Raw genomic sequence first — 20,959 nt, 5'->3', positions numbered from 1 at the left:
TTGTGAATTTAAATGTGTTGTCTTATATATTATCATTTATGTATAGTACCAAAAGATGGCGCAAAATCCAATCAATCAACACCCTCTGAAAACAAGTTATGTTTGTGATTTATTAAGTGTTGGCCTGTGTTCATCACACACTATGTTGGGTGAAAATAACCACTGGAATATACGTTTAATCAATATGAAAACAATGATAAACAATTACCCATTAGTTGTGTAATTTCTAGTGACATCATTAGGCCACTAATCAGCTGTAATGAATGTGCTCATCCAGACACATGGGAGAGGTGGGTGGGTGTTTACACATGTGTTGACCTCCCATAGGTGCAGAGGAGACCCCCCTGTCCTGCTCTCACTCACAACTCCATCCACTGAGTGATCCACCGCCTCACACGACGCACTTTCACCGGAGCCTGCCTCCCCTGCCTGCGCTATCTGTCTGTCTGCCTGCGAGAAAAAGTGATGCTGTCATAGCCCCCTGCGCCGCGGACAGAGAGGAGCCTCTTTCCCCTCCCGCACAAACCCCTCCACCCTCCCTCCGGTTCTCCTCTGGCCGGCTTGTCGCGGCGGCAGTGCGGATGTGGAGCCCGCAACGCAGCGCTCTTCACCCGTCGGCAAGCACCGGAGAAGAAGATGAAATGTTTTTCCCGTTACCTCCCGTACCTCTTCCGCCCGCCGAGCACCATCCTGTCCTCCACATGCCACACCGAAGGTAAGGGTGGGTGGGACGCCGAGGAAGGCTGTCAGGGGGGGAGGCGAGTTGCTGTGTACTTTGAGCGTGAGACATGGATGTTTACAGGCTGCAGTTAGTGTGCATGTGTGCAGAAGTTACACCTGCAGTTGTAGGGCCACACTGCAGATGTGTGCATGAAGTTGGAGCCATTTTTCAAATGTAGATATGGGGCAGATGTAAAAAAATCCTGATGCAGATGACTTAAAGTGTTTCTGTGTGTAATAGTGTGCCTGAGTGTGCCTGTGCCAACACATAGTCACACACGCATTCCAAGACACACTCAGTTTGTGGAGTTGCATGACAAGTATGCCCCTTGCTCCTGGTCCTCTCATTCTTTTCACCCCTTTCATACTTTGCCTCATTATCCCTTTAGACCAAACCCGGGGTTGGGGGGGGGGTCGCAAGATGATTTTCAGAAATCAAACACCATTCAAAAACAATCCTCAATATCATATTTTAGCCATAATTGTCCGAAAAGCTAAAACACACTCAATAAATGTGCTTATCTTATTGGATAATGGGTCTTTGGTTATTTTGGGGGGTTGTAGGCTGCTAGTTTAGGGACAGGCCTCTCTGGGACAACATCACGCTGCAATCCAGTAAATACAGAGGATGAAAATTCCTCAAAATGCCTCAATGTTTCCGAACTGTTAGTCTAGTCCAGCTAGTTATTTTCCTATAGATGCACAAGGAGAGCATGTTGAATTGACCCTGCATGGTCACGATAGCAATAAATGAGTTCATAAGAGCGGGTCAATTCATCCTGCAGATTGTGCTGTCAGACAGAGCAGCCCAGCAGGGTCCTGTGTGTTTGTATAACCAGCCATTTACTAGGTCATAATGTGGAGACTGAGCTTCTGCATTATTTAGCTTTGCATGGTCGCCCTCCTTCCTTTTCGCACTCTGCCCCTCAGTCCTCAGCCCTGTGGCACATGCAGGAAGGAAGACAGTGCTCTGTACGGTTAGTATGAGCTGGTCAAAGCCAGAGCCCATCAGTCTATAGAGCTGACCTATATAAACTCTATATGTTCAGTCAGGAGGAGGAAGACATGGCACTCACTCACTCACGATTTCCACTACTGGGGTTTGCTTACAATCTTTTGAAACAAAATAAGACATTCCCTTGAAAAAATCAAAAAGTACTGTATATAATGTACGATGGTGTCAAGCTATAAAACATAAAAACTTTAATACATACTCAAGACAGAAGACAGAAGAGACACAGGGAGACAAGGTGTAATTTAATTACACTTGTTGGATAATTATAGGTTACAGTGTTTAACAGTCAAAGTGTATTTATCAACTAAATATTGCACAAAAAGTTGGCATTACAACAAACTACAAAACTTAACCAAAAATAATGTTTGATTATTTATCATGCAGTGTTATCAATCGAAACAAAATATTCAAAAAAGAAGAGAGAACTCATATCATGGGTTTATATGTATCAATTCCAGAGGCATACTGTTGCCTCATGCAAAAATTGACCATAGATGTGAATGTGAGTGTGAATAGTTGTTGTGATACACTGGTGACCTGAACAGAATGTACCCCGCCTCTCGCACAATGTCAGCTGTGATTGGTTCCAGCTTCACCAGCTTATCGAAAAGATAAGTGGCATAAGGTCGTGACACAAGATTTGTTTATAAAAATATAAAATGATCACATTCAAACATTCTCCGGTACACGTGGACATCTCTGGTATAAACAATACTTTCTATTTTAACAGCTACTTATTGTTTAAAACTAATATTGATGTGAGCACTAAGGTCCCTCCCTCTCTTTCTGAAACATGTCAATCATAAACCAGTAAACACGAGCGCCCAGATGTTGAGAGGTAAGGTCAAGAAACACTATCCTCGTCTCCTCCACTCTCTCCCACCCTCTTAACTCCCTCTCTGCCTCAGACAAGGGAGTGGTGGATAATAGAGGAAGTGATGGATCAGTAAACATGGGAGTTGCAGTGCCCATCAGCCACAGCAAATATGATACATGATCCCACACCGCTGCTCTCTCAGTCGCTCCGTGTGTGTGGAGAAATATGAAACAGTTGTGTACTCAGAGAGCGAGAGATGTTGAATCTCGTGTGCCGGAGGCCAGCAAGATGTGATGACACAGCAGATGACCTTGGAAATATGATGTGTAAAAAATGACACAGGGAATCTCCTCTGCATTCCACCTACTCCTCACACAGTGAGCGCTATGTGTGGAAAAGATGTAAGAGGGTGTTCACAAATCGGTGCAAGCTTGTGCTGCACGTAACTTATTGCCTCTGTGATTGTTTACGCCTGTGTTTGCACTTCCTGTTGTGACCTTGTTACCACGATCTTCCATTAGACCTACTGGTCTGGAGGAGGCTGCACAGCTCTCTTCCTACTTGCTCCTCTCAAAGTCCCCTCTCCTCCCCCCCCTGCAACATCTCCCAGCATACAAGTCTGCTCCAGCTGAGCAGAGTTCACTTCAGGGAAGATGAGTGTGCAGTTACCATGTTAGTGGAAAAAAATATATTATATAAGCTCTGTACTGGACCATAGCGTGTGTGTTGTGTGTTCTCTTTGTTTATCTGGGCCACTGTGGAGAGCAGTGTTCCAGCATCACTCGAAATCACCTGGGTCCAGTCTCTGAGGGACACACAGCCAGCTTTGGACTGCCAGTGTCTTTTAAATGTGTGCATGTGATCCTCTGTCCTATGTCTAATATATACACATATTGTTTTTTGTTCTTTCTATTCCCTCATTTCTCTTTCTCCTACTTCCCATCAGCCTGTCAGTTCTGCTGTGATGGATTAAGTCTTAAAGGTTTCTGATGGCTGTGGTTTTGCATGAGCGTCTCCCTCTCTGATGTCTTTTGTTTGAGTCAGGGAAAAATGTGTGTCCCCAAACGACACGTCGCCACATCAATCAACCGAGCCTGTCCTGCCTCAGCCTCCTCGTCTTCTTCATTCTTGTTGCTGTAAAGTGTCTGAGGGAAACTCTGCGATACACTGTTTTGTTTGAGCGGGACAAGCTGAACAAAGTGGGGAATATTTAAGATCAGATCTGTGACAACATAGGCTTTGTGATTTTATGGTTGACATTTGTGTGTGAATTTGTGTATGTGTATCTGAGTGTTTTATTTATAAGACGAGCTGTGAGCTTCTCATGCGGGGGGACTTCTGTCGGCATTTTGACAAAGCGTGATACAGAGTCTGAGTTTTGTGGGAGAGGAACCCAGCCTGTGTTGGTGTGTGTGTGTGTTTGTGTGATGCGTTATCATACATCCCACAGTGTTGTTGATACCCTGACAGACACCCACTTCACAGCTCAGAACACACTCCTGGTAGTCATCCCCTCCTTGCATGCTGCTAGAGACAAACACCCTACATGCACATACACTTGCATAAGGCATCAGCACACTCATACACGTGACTGCTTGGTCTAGATTGGTCAGCTTTTCTGTGCAGAAGGTGAAGAGACTGTTTAAAAAAGAGGTGCTGAAAAGGAAATTACCCAACTGGCCACCATGACGTCACCCTTTGGTTTGTGAAAGTTTTCGCATTTTGTCCAGCACCATCTTGGTTTTCTGAAGAAGTAACCATATTTGGAGGAGTGGGGGTGTAGCCTGACTGAAAGCTTGGGACCCATTGCGCGTTACCAGTTTTCAATCACATGGTATACATGCTCCAATGCATACTATGCTATTTCAATTTAATGAGTTAAGTTAGTGAAGTTAATCTAATTTTAGTTAAGCTTTATATCAGAACTTGCTATCAACAAACATTACTTGCCATCTGAAGCGTTTTCCATTTTTTGAATATAGCTGCAACTTTGTCTTAAGACAAGAAGAGCATCATGTTGTGTTGAAGACTTGACAGGAGACTTCTATAGAAACTTCTTTTTGCACCCAGTGGAGTTGCCCTCTGCTGGTTATTGAAGAGAATACATGTTTCAGGCATTTGGATTTCTATATATTCATTTTATATTCATTATAATATACCACCACAGAAAAAGTGTGGGATGAGTTCCACTTTGTATATTTTGAAGTGTTTTAGGTTGTCATTGTAGCCTACAGGCTGTTCCTCTCTGCTCATGAGCAGTGTCATGTGTCATCACACTGCAGGATAACATTTTGAGCAGTAGTCTACTTCAGCAAATGAAATATCTTGACTTTCGGTCTCCAGTTTCAAACACTGGATCCTGCTCTGTTTTCACAGGGTGCGTAGTATTTTGCCCATGGCGATGAAACTGTACTAAACTAAAGTGGGAAAACAAGCACAAGCTCCTGTGACAACAAACAACATGCTCTGCTGAAATGCCTGAGAGCAAGGCACATCTCTGCCTGCACTTGCTTCCGGTGTTACAGATCAACTTGTGGTGAAGTTGCAAGAAAAGCAAAGATTAGAATTTCAGACAAAGAGAGTTGTGTCTGTTTTTAGTAAGGATTGATTGTGTTATGTTATATTTATTGATAAGTGACTTTTCTTCTCTTCTTTATAAAATCTATTTCTTTTTACAGGAAAAACAATGACAATGTCAAGGAGTTGAGGAAACTATAATGCCATTCTGCGTTATTGTAGCTGTCATATGAATTCAGCCATATTGACCTTGAATGCAGGTTTAAAGGACTATATGGTTTTTCTTTTTAGCTCTTCCAAATACGTTATGTTTTCATTTGCATTATTTTGTTGATTAGTTAGCAGGATTATGCTAAAAACGGTGAGATACGTTTGGTCAATCATCAAGATGGTGATCATGATGGGTCACACTCGTCTCGCTTTTTGCCGTCATTACCTCTTTACCTTCAGTTTGTCACTGAAGTGCAATGACTGCTGGGAAGGAAAGGTGACAAAATAGTTATGTTAATGACATTTGTCCCTATAGACTGTACATAATAATTTGCACACTAAAATTAAACTAAGGGAATGGGTGCCTGTGAGAAGGGAAGTGCAATCGAAAATTGATGGTACGCTTTGAAAAATGGTGAGCAGTGACATTTCATCACATTTAAGTGATGCGTGGTGGGTTTCTGAATCCCTCCAGGTGGCTCTCAAGGGCCTGTGGGAACTGAAAAGAACATGACTCTCTCAGTGAGAACACCAGAACATATCAGTGTCTCTCTCACACAGAGCTCATCTGCAGTCTCACTTCAGCACAAACACTTCCTGCCAGGTCTCGACATGAAAACAAGTATCACTGAGACTCCCTTCACTCTAACAGCCTCACAAAAAGGCAGCGTATCATTACAGAAACCACAGTGACAAAACACTCACTCCGTCTTTTATTTATCACTGATTCACTACGTGTAGAGCCGGTGTAAACGTGTCACCTTTGGCCTGAAACGCAACGGTGAGCCTCAGTGTTTTGAACCAACCCCCTGTGTTGAACAGCATCGACTAAACCCCTGTTGGGAGCTATAGAGGCAGACAAAGAGGCTCCTTATCGAGCTGGACCACTGGGCCTTTGCTCTGGCTGGCGAGCTGCAGCGCAGAAACATGGCTACTATTGGAAATGTGGTATATATAGAACATCAGGATGGGCTTCCTCTTTCTCTCAGGCTCCCTCTCCACCCATCTGTCTCTGTGGTTGTATAAAAGGTCCTGATAGGTTGAGAGAAAAGTTGCTGGAAAAAATTAATTCACAGCGCTTCAAATCAAAAAATCATTTAACTCTGACATGTTGTAATACATCTTGTATTACCTGTTATTAAAATTGTGTGAAATCTGTGTGGGGCCAAATATATCATTGAAATAAACATTAACTGAGACACATTATTTCAATGGGATACAGGAGCAGATGATAGGGATATGAGCCAAGGACGAACCCAATAAAGTTTGACGTGGATCTGGGCAAAGAGTGAGATAGATAAATGCGAGATATGATATTTGGCATTTTCACCAAAGCTTTTTTCAGACATGCACTGACCTCCATATTTTCTCTGGAGGAGGTGCATATGTCAACGCAAACAAGTGAGAGAACTTTACTTCTATAGCACCTATCTAAACAAAGTTGCACACTGCTTAACAAAATTGATAGGAATAAAAAAACACAGAACAAAACAAGACCAAAAATAGAAAAGATAACAAAAAAAAAGAAAATCCACAGACAAACAAACATCTGTTAAACCCTGACCCGGGCATTAAAATGCCCTCCTATAAAGATATATTTGAAGCTATGATGAAGCTATGATTTAAGTCTTATCAAATAAGGCTAGGAGTTCCAGAGCCTCAGGGCCCAGAGGGCAAAAGCCTGGTCATCTTTAGGAAGTAAAGGAAGGTGAAGACAGAGAGGTGCATTGAGCAAGTCGTCCCATCACAATTGTCACTTGTGTGTGGGTGTGAAAATGAAGGAGTAACACTCTAACTAAAGTTGTACTTGAACAGTCCCGGATGGAGAATGTGTCAACACTAACAATATTATGCAGCATGATTCTGAACAAGAACACACACTTTCTGGATAGATAAAACTAAAAGTTATGATAGAAAGGCACAAGCATGAAGCCCGGGATGTTGGTTCCTCCTCTGACGTCTCAGAGCTCTCCGGATCTGACTGATGTTAAAGTTCCCTGGAGGTGGGAAAGCAGATTACCCAGCACTGCTGAGACAGAGCAAAGGCCCACACTGTCCTGACTTAAGCTCTATAGAGGGAACAGATAATGGGGTCTGAATTTAATTTCCTCTGCTGGTTTCACAGCCATTACAGCTTTGTAGGATACTGAAAGGATGATTAAGGATGCACACAAACAGTAATAATTACATACATATATACATAAACATTACCAGGATGCTCCACAAAGTCAAGGGATGTGACCTGAGTGGGAGACAGCAGTGCCATCTGCTCTCAGTATAGTGGACACAGTTTTACAGAGTCACCCCTGGAGGTATTTCTCAGCTGCCCTGAGAAATCCAACCATGCCCACATGCACAAATGGCTGTGATCCAAGCAGATCTTTCTTTAGGTTCCCCTTTATAGTTTTCCCAGCATTGTTTTTCAATATCCCTCTGAAAATAGCCAACTGTTTGTTGCAGAGTCATCACAGTGTACAGAATAACCTGAGTAATACGGTCGATACGGAGCAGGGATCAAAACCAAAACTTTGTCTGAAGCGCAGATGGCTATGGAAAGCTATCGTTTCTTGTGTTTTCTTGTCTGTCAGGACCATGGACAGAGTATAGTGGTGCGTGTTTGTGTGAGGGAGAGAGACACAGACAGACAGAGTTACCTCATCAACGCTCATGCCACACTGTAGTGAAGGCTTCTACTGTTCTGTCTGAATGGTACTCTACACTCAAGACATAACACTGGATAAATAATGTAGCCTTATGCTTCTGTATGAGGCAGCAGACAGTAGCAGTACATGAAGTACCAACTCGTCTCTCCTTCCTGTCTCTTTCACTCGCTCTCCCGCCCCACTGCCTCCACCCCTGAACGGATAGATGGCACATGATGTCACACCATGAGTCACAAATCAGCGCACCATTTCTCTATCCATCTGCCTCAGTCTTTTTTATATTTTTGTGTATTTAGGCTTATGATATTTTGTGATAAAGAGCAGTTATATGCAGCACTCACACAGCAGGACACAACTTATTTATAGCAGTTCTTGTTATGCTGGAAAGGAATATGGTGGAGTACCCCTGTGTGAATCATCATCTATCAAAGCCAGTATTGTACTCTATAAACTACTTGTAACACTCAGGGAGTAGTGCCTACACACAAAAAATAGATTTTAAATTGTCATACAGGTGTACCATGACATATTGCACAAATTACAGAACAGCTTTTATTTTTTCCAAGCCTATATGTTTGCCTGTCTTAGGATCTCAAGAATTATTGACCAGAAAACTGTTGCTAACGTGACTTTTTTTTGTGATAAATTGTTCTAATTCAAGCTCATTTCTTCACTCGACAAACACCATATGGCCATTTTTGGATGAAATTAACTTCTCGTATCCATTCATCAGCCAGTTCCAGGCACATTAAGTATTTAGGAAGAAGTAAAATTGGACTTATTTAGAAATCTAAATCCATGGTCTAGCTCAAAGCACGACTGAATATTACCTTGTAGGAACACTAGCATGCTTATCTAGTCACTTGTCTTGTCTCTATAGAAAAAAATTGAAAAAGTGCTGCCAATAGATGCACTGTATGAATGTGTGTGTGAAAAAACTGTACAGTAAAGTGCTTTGAGTGGTCATCAAGACAGGAAAAGTGCAATATCAATACAGAACATTTACCATCCATGTTGTAGTTTTATCGGTTTGAGTGAATTTAGCTGTAAATACTTTCTCTGATATAGAATTTGTTCTGTTTGTAAATTAAATCATTTTGGCCAAGTTGTTGAACGGTTTTGTTTCATTAGAACCTGAACAGATTTAAAACCTGGCACTGACACTGTTGCTACATTGTACTTTCACTTGTCCCTCTCCTCCAGTGGGATTATGCAGACGTGACTGAATCAGACTCAATGGGATCAGCAGTTGTCATCTCATTTGCTCGACATATTTTTTTGAAGGCTCAAGAGAAGGAGTGATTTCAGTCAGAGAACCAGGACTCCAACATGGAAAAAACGAAAAAAAAACTGGTGTCAGAGCTGGGGCTGCTGTGGATTCAGTTCAGAGGTCTTTCATTTGGACAGGTTTTAGAGCTGAAGGTTATAGTCCACACTCCATATCAATGAAGACAAAATAAATCATGGGTGACAGAACACCACTGAATTGATTGTTTTTTTTAAATTTTCTTTTAAAATCATTACATTTAGAATTTGGTTACTCATTTTTCCCAAAATGGTGCCATTATTTGACAAAGCTTTGGCACATTTCATTAAAATGTATTACTGCTCATTTAATGTAAGCTATACAAAGAGAGTTATTAGTATTTATATCAATTGTTCATAAATGGTTATATAAGAAATATGCCAATTAATGTTAATATAAAGGACAAACAATATTAAAAGCTGACAAAATGTGGTTACTCTTTACAATAAACAATGAACGCAGTGGACATTTTCCTGCTGTTGTAAATGCTGTGTTCTTCATATGTAAAAGGCAAACTCCAGAAAATTCTCGGAACCCATTTTCCAGTCTGAAATCTGAAAACTTTACTGGTGTAACTGTGATGACAGGCAGAGAAGAATGAAATGAAATGTGTTTGGAGGCCTGCTGTGTAACAAAGTCCAATACTGAGCCTAAATGAAGTTTCCCACCAGGAGCCGATTTAACGCTTGGAAATGATTTACAGTAAATGTTTTTGAGGGCCAAGACCCGGCACGACTAGACCCATCTATCCTGAGAGGCATTAACTTTTATTTTTTGGGGATTTAATCACCTACACCTCATAACAGATGTGCTTGATGTGACCTCGTGCTAAGCCAGTTTTGTGGTAGCCACTTTGGCAAAACTGTACTTGGGAATAAAGCAGCTCAGGAGAGTGGTAACATCAGGGTGATTTAAATGGCCGTGTACAGTCGGTGTATTTCATTGAAACCATCTGGCCTGTTTGAAAGTGTTGCTGAGTCTTTGGAGAGGCGGTCGGGCTGTGGAATACAGCGAGTGATGGATGGGGTGATGGATGCAGGGGGAGGGAGAAGATGAGAGTGCAGATTTGGGGGAAAAAAGGAGCTCTTTTCCAGCAGAGCTGAGTCTCAGGCTTGGCTGCAGCACTCTGCTCTGCCTGTTTCATACCAAGCACTCAGCTCTGGCTCCTCACCAGCTTCAACTCAACCCAGTGTCTCTGCACCCCCCTCCCACAGCCCACCCGCTCACTCCCTTTCTCTTTCCCATCCTGATATTTTGGCTCACACCTCTTCTCCCCCCTCTTTTCCCTCTTCTCTCTTCATCTTACTGACTCTCACTCACTTCCTCCTTCGTTTAGCTCTCTCCTTTCGGTTTTTCTTACCTTCACTCTGTCTTTCTCCTCCCCTGTCGGGCCTTTTTCTTTCCAGCCTTCCGGTGGTACACAGGGGTGTGGGCTATGGCCTCCAGGTTTCCATAGTGATACTTTGTGTCCTGATGTCATTAGTATTGACGGTGGACAGCTAGGCCAGGCTGTACTGGCACAGAGGCTGTTTACTGTTTACCCCAAACTTAAACCAGTGTGTGTGCGAGTGTGTCTGTCTGTGTGTTTGTACTTGTTTTTGTTACATATTTAGGGCATTATATGGATCAAAGCCTGGTCCGGATGAGGTAAAATGTAAGGATTCCTGTCTGAGGTCCTGGTTAAGGTTAGGAGTAAGATTTGAATTGTGGTTTGGACAGGGTAATGAAGTATGGTTCAGTTTAGGGTAAGGTATTGGTCTCCACAACGATCATAAAATAGATGGCTGAGCAAATCTGTGTGTGTGTGTGTTCCAGCCAGGTATTACTCATAATGTGGGGACCTATATCTGTTTACACATTCACATTATGGGGACTTAAGGGGACAACAAGAATTCCTCACAACTAAAAACATTAAACTTTAAGGTGAAGACATGCTGAGGTTAGGTTTAGGGTAGGATAAGGTTAGGTTTGGGTTAAGATGCTAAACTAGTGCTAGGAGGGGCACAGGGTGATTGAGTGTGTTAAAAACACCTCAAATGTTCCTTTTTGAAACAATAATTGGTTAATTACAATTCCTACTTAAAAGAAAATGCAGTCAAAAAAGATTCAAAAGAACAAACGACACAGGGAGGGCAGGAGTCAGTGCTTATTTAAAATTCTCCAGGCCTCCATCGTCTCTTCCCAAGTTACCAAGTAAGATCAAATAAAATTGATGATACATGAACATTTATAAGTAATAGCCATTAAAACATAAATAACAATGATGAGTAATTTAAATAATTTATATTTAAGAAAGGTATGTTATAATGTATACATATATAGACATCTTTAAAGGTTTGTAAAAGTGCGTAGAAAAAAGGTAAGGTTAAGGGGATAGGCATTTAGTTGTGATGGTTAATGTTAAGCGCAGGAGTAAGCGCAATACATTATAGTACAAGGTTGTTTGTGTGTGAATGTGTGTTTGTGCGTCTGTGACTGTGTCCGTGTGACATCACTATACATACTGTCTGATTGTTACTACTTACATTCAGATAGTGATAACAATGAATGAAGTGTTTAATTTGTGATTGTCTGATGATAAGGCTCGTAGTGTGGAGCAGCATGGTCTGATTCCAGGACCTTGATTTGCACCAGGGGGCGGCTTGGCACGGGGGGTTCGAAAATGCCTGTTTCACATAGAAACCTCTTCTCACCATCCTCGCTCACCGCTTGATTTCTGAAGCGTGTCTGCAGAACAAATCTCGACTCCCTGTCCGCCTTGGTCCTCGTTCCTTAGGTAGTTTCAGTTGCTCGTCTGTCTGAGGAGATGGACACTTGTTTGCTTGTGTGACCCCGTGTGTGACCTCATACATCTATGCTGAATACTCGAGTCACAGGGCTGCTCAGAGTCCTCAGCTGACAGGTTGTGGTGTCCGTGTTGGCAGAGTAATTAGTTATGCTCTGTGGTATAAGCCAAGGCTTGACAAAATATGGATCCAATATTGATGCTGTCACATCAAATGCAAGCGGAGCATGTCCAACGTGCAGATGTCCGACACATGCACAACCATGAGTTTGTTTTAAAATTCTTTGAATCGTCTGCTTTTGATCCTAGAACGTAGTGACTGAAGATGATCCTGGGGTCCAGAAAAAGACTTCCTGCATTGATTGAAATGTGAACTGAGCCTGAGTCCATACACACACACACACACACACACAAACACACACACCTACCATAACCGCTATATATCTATAGCCCTAACCTTAACCACTGACCCTAAAAAACAAATCAGCTTTTTTTTTTAATTGGGTACACAGCTTTTGTCTGCAAAAGGCCAAATGTAGCCTTACCATTGAACACTCACACACACAGGTTATTTTCAGGGGTATTCCATCAATGTCCATCCAGCAGCATATTGATCCTGTATAACAGCTGATATATATTCATCTCAGATAAATCAGTTCCGCTGTGTGTGCCTGGTGTATATGTAAATAGAAACTGAGTTAGGTACAAGTCTGCACTTTTGTCTCTCTCTCTCTCTCTCTCTCTCTCTCTCTCTCTATATATATATATATATATATATATATGGCCCTACGTGCTAGGAGGGATGGGGGACCTTCATGTCTAACTAGCTCTCAAAGAGCAGTCATAAGTGACATCAGACATGTGAGACAAATCCACGGATAGCTTTCACAGTCTTTTATTGTAAAATTCACTCTTTGTGCTTCTGTGTTTTCCTGCTGAGCCACTGTAGAGAGACAGAACACAAAGAAGGAATCTTGTGTAACTTTTAAAATATAGACACTTGATTTGGCTAACTCAGACTACTGAAGCCTCATATCACTCTGTTCTATATGTAAAAAAAGGTTATTGTTATTATTATTATTTTGTACATAAGGATAGAGGGAACGGTCATAGAAAATAAAAACTCTCTATGTACTTGAGGATTGCTTTAGGACAAACTTTAAAAAATAATTTGTCTTCTTTGGTAAGAGGGTGTATTGGTCAAAGACCCTGCCCCTGTATAAACGGTATTTTTGACCCAGCACTCTCACATAACAATGAATGAGGGATCCTTGCCATGTGATGTATATTAGATATTGATTTCCACAGTGTATTGACTTCAACTTGGGGGATTTACCCATGGAGCTTTACTCCTGTTATAATTGGATTGCGTGCCATATTTCCTTTTGCCAGATGGTGGTGCTCTAAGATTAGCTCTTGATACTACATGCTGAAGTCACTAAAGCTTTATTTCACCTCTTTGTTCATATAGATTATAAACATAATACACATGTGATAGTTGGACCAACATACAGGCAGCCATAGGTTGATATATAGATATATAGATAGATAGATAGATAGAAAGGTAGATAGATAGACAGACAGACAGACAGATAGACAGATAGATAGATAGATAGGCAGATATATAGATAGATATATAGATAGATGGATAGGTAGATAGATAGATAGATAGATAGGCAGATAGATAGATAGATAGATAGAAAGGTAGATAGATAGATAGATAGATAGGCAGATGTATATATAGATAGATAAATATATAGATGGATAGATAGATAGATGGATAGATAAATAGATGGATAGATAGATAGATGAATAGATAGATGGATAGATGGATGGATGGATAGATAGATAGATAGATAGACAGATAGATAGATGGATAGATAGATAGATAGATATATAGATATAGATAGATAGATAGATATAGTGATTTATAGTACTTGACCATTTGGTTTTAGCAGAAGAAAGTGTGTTGCCAGACAGCCAGCATGATAAACGGACAGATGGACAGTCCACTTTTGCCAGCCAGTCTCCTTCGTCACACTCTGCCATGTCAGAGATGACAGTGAGTCCCTGAGGCTGCTTTACATCATCACAGATCCCTCACACCAGATCGATTGCTCGAGCAATAAAAATAAAGCCCTGCTCAAATGAGAAAGTGGCTGGGTGAGCCCATCGGCATGTTTCTATTGAAACAAGTGGGGAATTTATTGCCGCAGTGGTAGAGGCTGAGCCCACCTTAAGCTTGTCTTAAAATGTGTGTGTGTGTCAGTGTTTGTGTAGTTGATAGAAAAGTGTGGATGGACAGCTTGCCACCCTGTGGGTACCACGACTACAGTCTATCTGTGATCCACGCTGGCAGCTGCTCTGCCAAATGGGATTTTCCTGGAGATTACAGCCTCTAAGTGTGACACGCTCGCATGTGTTTGTCTTTGTTGTTGACGGAGTGCGAGTGCCGACTATTGTTATAAAGCTGTGTGGGTTTTTTTGTGCATTGAATTGTGTGTGTGTGTGTGTGGATGTGTGGTGTGGGTGGGGGTTGTTTGAGCCAAGGTGCAAAGAGAACATGTTCTGTTGTCACATGGGGCTGGTTGAGACATGACTGGATGGCTGCAGGGGACCCTCTCTGGCAAGCTGTAATCAGAGGAAGGGAGGGGACTTGTTCGAAATTTTGGGGTCAGGCTTTTCCACCCGGCTGCTGTTCTTATTAGCAACATTCATACCTGCTGCAAAGACTTTGGCTGCCTGATACAATGGTTACTGCATTTATACATGGCTGTTATATGACAGGGTGATTCTACTGTCTCTCTCTGTTTAATGTTAAAGATTCATATTGATTAAAGACTCATATATTGTATATTATAACTATTTTTGGATGAATATGAACACAAGGCAGGAAATTATTATTTTTTGACAGTCAGAGGACATACAGTATAATAACTATTTTGATTATAATTTGTTTAATTGATTAATTATCTTAAGCAAAAATATGAAAGATTCCCTGGTTCCAGCAGTAGAGAGGATTTGCTTTGTCTTATATGTGTAAAATAGATCATTTTTGCCACTTTGACCATTAGCTGATACATTTATTGACCTGGACTTAAAAAAGCTAAAATTGACATCCACTGTGTTTTGTCAAATCACAAAAATTGAAAAACGCATCTCAATGTTAGAGAATGTTAAAAATAAGTGGATCCACATCCTTAAACGAATCCACCCCAAGGTTAATGGGTTCCTCCCTGGCTTATACCCACCTTTCCGCCAAGTTTGAATAAAATCAGTTCATTAGTTTTGTGTTATCCTGCTTACAGGCAAACAACAAAAACATAATTGATAGTACCCAGAAGAATGTGACTTTTAGAGCTGGTACATTGACACTGATACTGCCACTTAATGACTGATGGGCTCTTTCCTTATGTAAATGGCCTCTAAAATGAAAGAATGTCCCTTTAATAGTGGGTATTATGATCATATATGTGCCGATATAATGTCCTCAAAGTTGTTACATTCTTTATACACTGTGGTGCTGCCCTAGGCGTGTTTTTAAAATCACATCATTAAAATGAGCTGCATGTGCAATAAAATAAACTGTCACATATGAATTCCAATTTTTGGAGGTGGATTTTCCCTTAAACCCATTTTAGAGTCATTTTCAGTTTGCCGCAGCGTCCGCTCCGCTGTCCACGGCCCTGAACATAAGCTGTGTATGGATCTCTGGTCATTTATGGGGAGGTAGCTTTATAGTCACTCACTAACCTGCTTAACCTACTTTCCACATGCCGCTCTTTCATCTGTCCACAGAGAGGAAAGTGCCGTTGGATAAATATAGCATGCTTAACAACAAGCACACTGTCCGTCCGTCGGAGCTTTCTGAGCTATACACAAATGGTTCCATGCTTTGTTGTAACCTTTTCTCTTGATGCATCACTGATCCTTCCACTAATGAAATCCAGCTCCGCTCGGAACATGAACTCCTCATGTTCGGCCCATTAACCCAACTGGTAGGAAACGTGTTGGGCAGCGCTTCAGCCTTTATTGAGATGAATATGACCAAAATAATGACATTTTAAGATCCTAATTGTCCAATTGTGCAGACAGCTGTTATGCTGCATTGCGATGCCAGTTCAATTGCAGTTTCCTAGCAACCGGAGAGGCACAATGCAACGATTTTCTGTTAAGTGGCATCATTTTCTCTCAGCAAGACGAGTCGTATATTCATACAACAAATATGAATCCCACAATGTGCACTTACTTCTTCACATTTAGGCACATGGTAGTGTGGCATTGCTGCTTGTAACATTGCAACAGAAACGATTGCACGCATGTGTGTTTGCGTGTTTTGTAACAGGATGCCAGTGCACGTTGACATCCATATGGGTCATGTGTGCCTCTCTATACTCTAGAGGTGTGGTGGAGCTTATGAAAGAGCCGTGCTGCCGCAAACACAGTCATCTCAGTTGATTAATTTTCAACCAAAATGCTCCGTCTTGTGCTAATCATTGTACATGCATTCTTTTCAATTAATTCACTATCAGGGGAGGCAGAGAGTGGGGGGAGGTGGGGGGAGGGGGAGAGGAGAGTCAGGGGGAAACAGAAAATCCAATCGTGCTGGTCTGAAGTCTCCGTGCAATGGAGCATTAGTCTCATCCTGATGTAATTGGAATGACACCAAGAGTAAAGCCTGCTGATTTAGGGACAGCCCCTAGGCTTGATTTAATGCCCTCTACCAAAACTATACATCCATCTTTTTATCTTCCTCCGCTCCCCTCTCCCAGGCCCTCCGTTCTCCTCCATATATCCCTCCCCCACCCTGTGTTGCTGCACTCCTGTTCTTTCACCAGCTACACTGCCATGCATCTCCATCTGTACTCCATTAAAAAAGAAGAGTAGCCACATTTCATAATTTCTTTTTAAAGCCGAAAGGTTATAAACTCCCAGCCGAGTGTGTATTTTCCGGCATCTTACTTACCCCTAATGGCATTTACACACTTTAATGGCTCTGTTTTACTCTCACAGAGGTTATGTTTTAATACAGAGTAAATATCTCCAGAGAAGAGTGCAAGGAAAGGGCAGACTGAGCAGGTGTATCCAGGCCAGGGTGCTGCATCCCCAGGGTTCGCTGTTGCTCAGTCCCCTGACAGATGGACTGCCAGGGCAATCCTATTACCCCCATGTGTTTAGCTGCTCTTAATGCCAGGGTGGGTTGCATGACTAATGGGAGGCAATGAATGTTTGGAGACAGAACCTCATGCTTCTGAATGGGGATCATACTGATTTGTTTGATAACACAGCGAATATCTGAAAGCAGCGGACAGCCAGTGAAAATTATGACCATGAAGACTTTGTGTCCCAGCTGGTGCACTTAGATACAGCTCGTCTCACTGAGGGATGATATGTTAAATCATACATCTACTACAGTCATGTTCCCCTTAGGATGAATTGCAATCACTTTGGTGAGTGATGCATTTTTCACCTAAGACCGTCATTAGGTCAAAATTTCAATGTGTCCAATACTTTTCAGCTTTTCAACATTTTTCAGCTTTTCCTTCGACTTCTTCCATAGAGCTAATTTGCAATTGTTAGCATGGTGACAAGCAAAACTATGGCAGTATAAGATACACACCCAACTTGAGCACTTTACATTGTCAGTGTGAGCATGTTGGCATACTGACGTTGGGATTTAGTTCAAAACAACCATGTTCCTATAGCTCCTCACAGGACAACTAGCATAGCTGTAGACTCTTCAACCGCATTTCGACCAAAAGTACCCAGAACCTTTACTCCGAGTCTTTTAGTATGACTTTGGTCTTAATGAAATGGTTTGATATTGTCCAGTATTTGATTGACCAGATTATGTGGAGAGTTTATGTTTATCCACCAAACAGAAACACATCGATATCACAATGTAAAATACACAGTATCTATCTATCTATCTATCTATCTATCTATCTATCTATCTATCTATCTATATGTATATATATATTGGTTGCCATTGCCATATTGCTCAGCCTTTGTGGAAAACATCTGAAAATGTATCCAAAATGTGTCCATTTGTCTGATTTTAATTATTCACTTGATGCAATAAAAACAGGGTGAAAAGTCATGATTGACAGCTGAGACTGTTTTGTGATTGGTCATGCACCTTTATTGGGGGTGACCTCATGGCTCTATACACCACAATCACTACTGCACAGACTCTGTCTCCAAATGACGTCAAAAACTCAAGATGGTGTCACCTTTATACAAGGTATTCTAGCTTCATTTTAGCTTAGCTGTAAAGTAGGAAGTGAAAATACATCATTCATTTTTATTTACAGTCCACGTCCTAGAAACAGTTTTGGATTTCTGAGTCCACTGAAATCCTTTTGTTTTCCGAAATTTATCAGCATTTACAGAAAAATAATATTTCAATTTTGCAAGACTTACCTTTGTGTGGCATATAATTCTGTTTCAACATGATCATAATTTCAAACACTGTTTTGGCAAAACATTGTTTAATTTATTTTCAGGGTATTAGGGTTAGATTTAATTTTTGTAAACAGCTTACAGTTGAATCATTACAAGTCAAATTACCAATTTTTCTTCTTTTAGTCTTTCCATTATTTGTTTCAATATATCATTAACAATACATACACACTGTAGTTCTTGTATTCATTTTGGATTGATCTGCTGAAAACCCTCACTCTTGTTGGATTAACTGAAGGAAAATAATCAATATCTATCCTATTTAAACCAGACATTATCCAGTGGTCAATACATAGTATTGACTGCCATCCATGAGATTCTGAGATATAAGGGAATTCCAGCTAAGGTGGTAATATCTGTGTTGTGGAGGTGCTGTGCAGTCAAATATCTATACTCTGGTAGCATGTGCTGTGTATGTTGTTTGGTATGCAGACAGCGTCTCTGCCGCCTGTGGCCCCTACGCCACCATCCCCAGGTCAAGCAATTACCACACATCAAGGAAAGCAATTGGGCATGACTAAAATATCATTGCCATGTGATTGTGTCCCTATGTTTGGTGCTGCTCGAGCCTAATTTAACCCACTTTGTCCATACGATCGAGGAGAATTGAGGACACGCTCTCCAATTCCGGTGCCTCCCCTGAGCATTTCCTGCAAGTCTGACACACAGCAGCTGGGTTGTATAGATGCGCTGTCACTGGTCGCCCGCCCCAGCGGAGTGGGAGACGGGGTGTAATGAACATGAGAAGTGAGGTATCAGAGGAGAACAAGTAGCTAGAGGTATGGGGGAGGGAAGATTAAATGAGCCATGGGTTGCAGAAAGTTCAAAGCTCTGAGAATGTAACCCATTTTCAACTGGTCAACAAACCCACTACTACCTCATTTATACCAATAATAGAAGATATACATATACATACAGGTTTTTAAATGCAGGTTTATCAACTAAAAAAGGTGATTGACTCCTTTACCATTGCCAGTTAATGATATCGAAAAAACTGAGACGCTCTTTCACCTTGCTGTCTTGCCAAATTAGTCCGTTCATTCGGATGTCACGTTTCCATCAGTGTTGATCCGAACTGGAGAAAGGGTTGTCAGTATTTCCAAAATCAATTTTCTGTGAATTTGACATGACATACAATTTGTTCTTAGTATTCTAACCCCATATTCCACCAGCTTCATAGCAAAACAACGAAAGATTGCACAACACAGATAAAACCAGTGTCTAATGCAAGGTCATGTGACCTGAGAGCGAATGTCAATTGCCAGACATTAAGCCCCTCTTCCACTGGTCAATAAAACTCACTGAAATTTGGAAAACCGAGTCAACGCTGACTAGACGCTGACACTGCATTTAGTCTGCGCTATATTAGGATGCACATCAAACTTCCAGGCGTTGGCGCATAAATAGCCATGAACATTTGTGTAGTCTGTACATATTGTTTTTTACATCTCAGGAAGAAGGTGCAACAGTGATTTTTTTTCTTCATATTGTATAAAAAGCAACACTGGCAAAACAATGAGGTGAGACTCACTGGTGAAAAAAACAGAAAGGCAAACTCCTCTACTGGCAGTGGGAAAAGAGTCAATCGTCCTTCACACGTATACATTTATATATATTCGCTAATTTTGGTGTAAACCGTAAACTGGGGTTACTTGTGTGGTCGTGTAATTATAAAAAGCCAAACTGGTTTCTAATCAGTATAGGTACATCATGAAGGCTGACATGGTTGAGGGAGGGGGAGTGAAAATGAAAGGGTTGAATGGGAAAGGAGATTGGCATATATGCAGAGGGAGTGGGACAGAGGCAGACAGGGAGACGGTGAATGTTATTAGGGAGGCAGCATTGATCCCAGGCTCTGACTCTGAGAGGCACCCTCCACTTATTCCTTCATTATACAGTCAAATATGTCTGTACCTTTAAATGCCACTCCTGCCCTTCATCTGACTGTCTCGCTACCTCACAATCCCCCCCTCCTGACAAAATCTGACAACTCAGCCTCTCATCCATGTGGCTCCATTCCCCAAAAATCCATTGTTTCCATTTCGATTTCATTCAGTCTTACTGCTCAGCTGTAACTTATCCAAATTCTAAGTTAAAGCCAAGCAGGGAGGGGAGCCCTGTGTGTTTCCTTTTGTCCTCGCAGACCCCTGTTTAAATATTGATAGAGATGGGAAACGCTGCTGACCGCTCAGTCAGATCTCAGAGGGTCAAGGATGGCAGAGTTTCTCTGCAGATTTCATTAGGAGAGCAGAGGACTGTAAATATGGCAGCATTCGAAACCCGGGCCCTCGCCAACTCTCCAGCAGCCTTCATTATCTCCCTGCATGGATAATGCCCTGTAATGTATTCCGATGGAGATGGAGGTGTGATGGGGTGTAAAATAGCATGTGTAGGAAGGCCCTGTTTCTTTTTTTTATTGTTTTTTTTGTACAAGCAGCCTGCCTCTCTCACAGCCAGATCCCCA

General features: G+C 41.6%; 1 protein-coding gene across 1 annotated transcript in view; it reads left to right on the top strand.

The window, feature by feature from the left end:
- The first annotated feature begins 358 nt into the window (after positions 1–358).
- The window catches only part of LOC109628220 (serine/threonine-protein phosphatase 2A 55 kDa regulatory subunit B beta isoform), a 41,491-nt gene continuing 20,890 nt past the window's right edge, over positions 359–20,959 (top strand). Inside the window, exon 1 of the mRNA XM_020085226.2 lies at positions 359–715. Coding sequence (XP_019940785.2) covers positions 637–715 — 79 coding nt within the window. The 5' untranslated portion in view covers positions 359–636. The remainder of the gene's footprint in view (positions 716–20,959) is intronic.

This window comes from Paralichthys olivaceus, chromosome 9, assembly GCF_024713975.1.
Source record: "Paralichthys olivaceus isolate ysfri-2021 chromosome 9, ASM2471397v2, whole genome shotgun sequence".
In the NCBI taxonomy this organism is placed as follows: domain Eukaryota; kingdom Metazoa; phylum Chordata; class Actinopteri; order Pleuronectiformes; family Paralichthyidae; genus Paralichthys; species Paralichthys olivaceus.
Note: the sequence above shows the minus strand (reverse complement) of the source record. Positions and strands in the feature narration are given on the sequence as shown.